This window comes from Triticum aestivum, chromosome 7D, assembly GCF_018294505.1.
Source record: "Triticum aestivum cultivar Chinese Spring chromosome 7D, IWGSC CS RefSeq v2.1, whole genome shotgun sequence".
Lineage (NCBI taxonomy): Eukaryota > Viridiplantae > Streptophyta > Magnoliopsida > Poales > Poaceae > Triticum > Triticum aestivum.
This window is the reverse complement of record NC_057814.1, coordinates 107,569,269-107,576,659: the sequence shown is the minus strand read 5'-3', so window position 1 is coordinate 107,576,659 and position 7,391 is coordinate 107,569,269. Positions and strand designations below refer to the sequence as shown.

The 7,391-nt window shown below is 46.8% G+C and overlaps 1 protein-coding gene across 1 annotated transcript; it reads right to left on the bottom strand.

Moving 5' to 3' along the window:
• Window positions 1-1,086: 1,086 nt before the first annotated feature.
• On the bottom strand, window positions 1,087-1,971 carry LOC123170917 (LEAF RUST 10 DISEASE-RESISTANCE LOCUS RECEPTOR-LIKE PROTEIN KINASE-like 1.2). Its single transcript, XM_044588631.1, has one exon. The coding sequence runs from the start codon at window positions 1,939-1,941 to the stop codon at window positions 1,087-1,089; it is 855 nt and encodes a 284-aa protein (XP_044444566.1). The 5' UTR covers window positions 1,942-1,971.
• Between the last annotated feature and the right edge of the window lie 5,420 nt (window positions 1,972-7,391).

The following is a 7,391-nucleotide window of genomic DNA, read 5'->3' as shown; positions in this document are numbered from 1 at the left end:
AGGAAGAAGAGCTCTTGGTTGGCTATGCTGATGCGGAGGCCAATATCAGAAGAGGTGTCCACGTGGAGTTCTATGTTGCACACGCTGTTGGAGAGCTAGAGGTTGGTGACACGGATGGAGTTTTCTGGGTGGGAGATGATGAGGATCTCATCCAGAGGGAGGCCTTGTCTGTGCTGTCGCGGGTAAACTGGAAGGTATGGTGGCCACACTCAGGCAGGCACCTGCCGCAGAGCCACAAAGAATACATGATATGGATATCCCCGCACACATGTTGCCCATGTAAGCCCTAAACCCTGACCAGATACAAAGGATTTTGGAGGGGAGAAAAATGATAAGCATCCCAACTGTGGTTGAACACTGAACTAAACTAAATTCCCTAGTGGACAGGTAACAAGCGTCAAAGACGGATCCGCATACCGCGTTGAGTCCTGGTGAGCTGGGTACCCTACCACCAGAACCCCTGCCACCAGACGATTGGTGGCAGGAAGAAGGAAGAAGAGATATTTTGGTGAGAAATGTAAACTGCCAACTAGATAATCCCCTAGGAAAGGAGAAGGAAAAAACACAAATGTGAGGAAGATTGATATTTCGTCAACCTTATCAATATTTTGACAAAGACAAAAGCGAGAGTTAATTAATAGATTCAAAATTTTAAATAGAGAAACATATCGCTCCTCGCTGAAACGACCGAAATTTCATAAATTCAGTAATTATTTCGAAAATTTTAGACAATTTCTATCAAATTTTGATGCAATGTTATATTTAAATTGCAGATAGATAATATTACAGAAGTTTACCAATATCATAATTCTAGTCTTTGTTCTTGAGGGCGAGTAATTAGCCAACGAAACCTCACGGACTAAACTGGTTCAATCATAAAAAAAATATGAATATACTTCCTCCGTTCCTAAATATAAGTCTTTTTAGACATTTCAAATGAAATATAACATACGGATGTATGTAAACATATTTTAGAGTGTAGATTCATTCATTTTGCTCCGTATGTAGTCACTTAGTAGAATCTCTAGAAAGACTTATATTTGGGAACGGAGGGAGTACATGCATGCAGTACTAAATTGAAATTCTTTACACGACAAAAAATTCAAAATTCTTTAAACCTGGGATTGAACTGCCGCTAGAGTTACCTGAACTATGACAGATGATGGAGTCAGACATGCCGTCAGAGCAGCGGCACTCGAAGATATCGTAGGTGGTGTTAATCCGGCAAAACCCTCCACTCTCCTCGCACGCCCTGCAGTCGTCGGCCGTGTACTCGACAAGAAACCCGCTGTTCATCAGCCGCCGGTAGTCCGCCCCGGTCGCCCCAGGGTACCCCAGCACCGGCATCATCGACACAGTGCAGCTCCCCGGTATCGGCTCCCATTTGTTGTCGGGCTTGTCCCCGCCGGCGAGCAACGCGAACGAGTTGAATATGGACGCGTTGGCATTCGTGCAGTTAACGGGCGCCCAAGCAAGCGGCAGCGGCTGCGCCTCAAGGTCGGTGCAGTTGTAGAGGAAGAAGAGCTTCTGGTTGGTGCCGCTGATGCCGAAGGGTGCGTAGCCGAGGTCGGAGGAGGCGTTCACTTTGAGTATGATGTCGCAGCTGCCGTCGGAGAGATCGGTGTTGGCGACCCGGAAAGTGCCGCTGTCGTTGCCGTAAGAGATCTCCGTGATCTGGTACGTCCAGATGGAGTTCCGGAGAGAGGCCGTGCCGTTGCGGTCGCACGTGACCTGGAAGGCGCGGTAGCCGCAGACCGGCGGGTGCGTGCCGCCGAGCCAGAACGGGTACTTGATGCGCAGGCCCCCACACATCGCCGGGTCGCAGGAGGTGGACGATGACGGCAACGTCGTCATGGTGGTGTTTTGGGCGTGGGTGGCCAGGACGGCAGTTAGCAGCAGTGTGGCTGAGCAGAGCACGGCGGCGGCCGCCGGGATATGCATCGGGCGATCTTGTTCCAACGGAATGGAAGATTGAAGAGGCTAACGGCTAGGGGGTGACGCAGAGAGGGAGGCGTGCAGTGAAGAGAGGCAGTTGAAGACGTTGAGAATTGAGAAGGAGATTGCTGATAAGAAGGCACACACGTGAGACGGGACATTCATGCATGCATATGGTTGCCGGATGTGTTGACTGTTCGTCGACACGGGACGGAAGTTTGACTGAAATGGGCATCACCACGACACTCACCGGTAGTGGGGAGCTCACCCGCTACGTGGGTCCTCAGGGCCCTATAGCCAGTGACCGGAGGAAAGTCTTCGCCTCGTCGGTCCGGGTTTGGGTTTGAACTTTGAACGCCTCCTTACCTACTCCTAGTAGGGGAAAACAACCAAAACCATTCTTTTTTGCAACCAAAACCATTACTGACGACCTGAGAGGCGGTCTCGTTCGGTTCATAGCCGCGTGGGCGAATAATACAGTGATCATCACGCGTGGATTATTTTTTCGCAAGCGTGCATGACGGCATCTGCATGCATCCACCACGAGGCAGCCTATCCAACCAAATACGGTGGATGCATGGTTTTATCTAGACGAGAGGACACGGCGCGGCACGAGGAGGAGGCCACCGCATGCCGCTGGCTAGCTCGCCGGACGACGAAACATCACTGGTGGTGCTAGATACGAGGGTGAGCACAAGCATGACTGATCAGAACATGGCAGCTGCAGGGACATGCAACGGATGCATCTTCTTGCACCGTGGTAGCGTGTATTACAAGTGTGCAAACTACTCCCTCCGTTCCTAAATATTTGTGTTTCTAGAGGTTTCAAATGGTGACTACGTACGGAACAAAATGAGTGAATCTACACTCTAAAATATGTCTATATACATCCGTATGTGATGACCATTTAAAATCTCTAGAAAGACAAATATTTAGGAACGGAGGAAGTAGATGGGAAGATCCCTTTTCTTCCACACACAAAAAAAAGAGCGTGCAACTATATGAGAGACGAGAAGCAAATCAATGACGAGTTGGTCAAAGTCATTATTCGTCGACTTGCCAGTTTCCCGAGGACATCAAAATCTTGATTAGTCTATATGTTTGCGATGTGACATCTGCCGTGGACTAAAGCTTGACAGATTGCACTAACTATCACATTTCTCACTAATGCCCCGCTCCCCCCAGCCGCTGCCGCCAAGCACCATGGCTGGCGTCCCCTCGACCTCGACCGCCCCACCCCTGCTAACACACATAGTCCAGATCTTCTCGTCTCAGCGTCGGTGAGCCAGAATGGGTAGAATATGGTGAGGTGAGAGCCACCAAACCCTGGCGAAGACTAAGAACAAGCAGGCAGGAGCCAACCGAATGCAAGACACAGCAAACTGAACCAATGATCATGCATGTGCTGTGGGGAGATAAAAGAGAGAATTGATGTGGCTAAGAAGAGTAAATTGCATAAAACCACCACTTTAAGGGCTTGGTTTGCGAAAAACACTAGGATACAGATTCTCTGCAGAAAGCACCACGTCTTGCGTAATTGTTTTGCAAAAACCACTGATCGGCGGATCGGGCTGAGTTAAGTGAGTTTATGACAGGTGGGGCCCGTTTTTCGCGTACGTGGCACTCCAGGCCGTCCCGACAGCCGTTAGACGGCGTTAGACGGCGCCGTTCGGGCTTGTCTTTAGTCATCCACTCCCGCATCCGTCTCTTTTCCCCCTCCTCGCTCCCGCCGCCGTCGCCCTCCCCCATTCTTCTTCCCCCTCCTCCTCGCTCTCGCCGCCGTCGCCCTCCCCCATTCTTCTTCCCCCTCCTCCTCGCTCCCGCTGCCGTCGCCCTCCCCCATTGGTGCCGTCGCCATTCCATAGAAACACAGAGATGCGCAGTCGGGCGAAAGGTGGAGATGCTGGTGGCGGCTCTCCGCCCGGCAGCGCCGCACGCATCGTACGTAGTGGAGGAGGACCCGGAGTGGATCTAGGCGAGCTGTGCGCGAGCTCGAACCCTAGCAAACCGCCGGAGGAAGAAGAGGAGGAGGACCCGCAGTATTCGATGGAATACAGGGCGGCCAGAGCATTCACCGCGGCGGTGAAGGCCAATCCGACGGGAAGCCAGCACATCACGTCATCCTTCGGCGGCGTATAGTGAGATCCACTTTTCTTTGCTCTTCCCTTCCCGTTCTCCATTCAATTGCGTTGCTAGGGTACTCCTAGGGTTAGTGTTCATATTGTTCTATCCTATCAGATGCAGTACAAGTGTCAAATGTTGTGATTTTGTTGTCATGTGCCCTAGGACATTATTTAGATTAGTTCAGATTATGTGCTTTGTTTGTCCTGTGCCTAGGGTTGACATTTTTAGATTAGTTCCGATGTTGTGCTTTGTTTTTCCTGTGCCCTAGGGTTTACATTTGGTTATTAGTTTTATTAGTGTTTCATTAGTGCTTTATATTATTTGCAGTCTGGATGATGAGGTTTGGGAATTGAGGATGCATTTCCATGACAGAGACAACATTGAGATATCTATGATGGTGTCAGACATAACATTTTACAACCTAGTAGCACTGATAGAAACAGAAGGTTATGGATTTAAAGATTACATGTACTATGTCAGGGATCCTGGGCTAGGGGTAGAAGGAATGGAAGAAATAGATGATGATGACAAGCTTGAGTAAATTCTAGACAACATAGCATTGCAAAATCAGAAGATATTGAATGTGACAGTTGTTAGGGCCAGTTCTCCCAATGCTGCAAGTATAAACACCAGCTCCAATGTTATTGAGCAGCAAATCCCTCTAGAAGAAATTGGAGAGCCCAAACTGTATCACATAGATGAAGAAGGAGTGTTGTTCAGTGCACCAGATGTGCATGTAGCAGCAGCAAGTTCAGAAGCAGCAGAAGTGGAGCCAATGCCCATACAGTTTCAAACACAGCATAGCACCAATTTGGAGGAGCAACTTGCTTTAGGTTATGTACAAGTGGAAGAAAATCATGTATACAATTCAGAGGAGCAAATGGAAATTGAAAAGGTTATGGAGGAGACAAGGAGGAAGGAAATTCAAATGTTTAGAAAGAATAAGAAAAATAAAGAGAAGGTCACTTCTGTGAAGAGAAAAGCTGCGGTGATGGATAATGAGGAGGACAGTGATGATGATGATTTGGAAGAATATGGTGATATCCTTGCTAGGCTTGAGGAGATGAGAAGACAGAGGGAAGATCCACTCCTTCATTTTGAAGGGGACACAGATGTTGAGGAAATGTATGAGACAGAGGAGGAGGATGCACTATATGAGCCTGAAAGTGAAGAAGAGGAGGAAGAGGATGAAGAGGATGAAGAGAGTACGCTGGAGGAAGAGAGTAATCTGGAGCAGGAGCAAGATGGACAGAAGAAGAAAAAGTAGAAGAAACACATAAAAGGCCCAACAAGCAGAGAACATGCAAGTGTAGAGGAGTTGTTTGAGGAGGACTGGATACCATCTTCTGATGAAGACAAGAAACCAATGGACTTGGGTGTGGAAGATGATGATGGTGCAGAGGCATTGGCATATGTTATGCCCAATGGCAGGAAAAGCAGAGCTAAGAAGATGAAGGAAAGGTTATGGTATGATGAGAAGAGAGCTCACCCGGCTGAGCAATTTGTGAAGCATCTTTGCTTCATTGATGTGTACCAGTTCAGGAATGCACTTCAAACAATGCACATTGCACAGAACAGGAACTATGAGTACCATAGAAATTGCAGTGACAGGGTTATAGCACAATGCATAGATGAGACATGCCCTTTTTATATAGCAGCTTCTCAGATTGCAAATGAGAAGACTTTTACCATAAGGAAGCAGTATGTGGTGCACACTTGTCCTTCTGTGTCAGAGAACACAAAAGTTACTGCTAAGTGGGTTGCAAAGTTTTGTGAGGAAGCAATCAGAAATGACCCATGCACAACAATCACTACTATAATTAACACTGCAAAGAGCAAGTATGGAGTGAAAATATCAACCCACATGGCATACAGGGCTAAGAAGGCAGCAAAGAATGTTGTGTTAGGAGATCAGAAGGCCCAGTACACCAGGATTAGGGATTATTTGTAGGCTGTGCTAGATACTAATCCAGGTTCAAGGTGTATAGTGACAACAAGACATTTGAGGGAGCATCCAAGCACAAACCCTAGGTTTCATGCATTATTCTATTGCCTAAATGGATGCAAAGAAGGGTTTCTCAGTGGCTGCAGACCATTCATAGGTAATTCCTTGGTATCTAATGTGTGTTTGAATAATGTGTGTTTTCAAATAGTTTGCCTAATGTGTTAACTTGTTATAGGTCTGGATGGATGCTTCATAAAGCTCACTACTGGTCAACAGATCCTTGCTGCTACTGGAAGAGATGGGAACAATAATATATTTCCCATTGCATTTGGAATTGTTGATAAGGAAGACACAGATTCCTGGACTTGGTTTCTGTATCAGCTGAAGGTAGCACTAGGTGGCCAATCTGGGAAGTTTGGCAACTACACAATAATTTCTGATAGGCAGAAGGTAATGAAATCCACTTGTGCTAGCTTTCATTTAGTTCTTTCTAGTAGTTAGTTGCATTTAGGTGTAGCTACTTTTTGTAAACAATCAGTTAGTTCTTTGTAGTAGTTACACAATCATTTAGGTGTAGTCACTAAGTTAGCTTTACTTAAATTCACACAGGGCCTGCTTAAAGCCATAAACAGAGTCTTTCCCAATTGTCCACAAAGGTTTTGCCTCAGACACATTTACCAGAACTTTCAAAATGTTGGGTTTAGAGGGCCAGAATTAAAGACCAAGTGATGGTTCCAGCAACCAGATCTTCATCAGCTGCTGCGAAGGGACCAAGGTTAGCTTTCATGCCTCCAAGACCAAGTGATGGTTCCCAGAGAGCCAGGAAGCCCAGCAACAGAATGAAGGATTACTTGACTGCCTCTGGAGCAAAATGGTGATGATGGTGATTTGGTTGTGTTGATGTTGTATCAAACTATGGCATTTTAGTTGTGTTGTCAAACTATGTTGTGTTGTTCTGCTACTCCAGTTATGCTACTCCAGTTATGCTACTCTGGAATTCTATTACTCCAGTTATGGAACTGTTATGATCATTTTGTGTCAAACTATGGCATTCTAGTAGTACTGCTGATGCTATGATACTCTTGATGCTGTGATACTCTTGATGCTGTGATAGTCATGATGCTGTGATATTCTTGATGCCTACTTCATGCCTCGGCGTCGATAAAAAGCCAAAAACCCTAACTTGGCCTACTTGATGCCTCGACGTCGACAAAAAGCCAAAAACAACCCTAACTGACCCTACTTGAAGCCTCGGTGTTGATAAAAAGCCAAAAAACCATCACTTGACCCTACTTGATGCCTCGGCGTCGATAAAAAGCCAAAAACCCTAACTTGGCCTACTTGATGCCTCGGAGTCGATAAAAAGCCAAAAACCCTAACTTGGCCT

Coding starts and splice junctions, on each gene's coding strand:
- LOC123170917 (XM_044588631.1), bottom strand. CDS start 1,941: ATGCATATCCCGGCGGCCGCCGCCGTGCTCTGCTCAGCCACACTGCTG.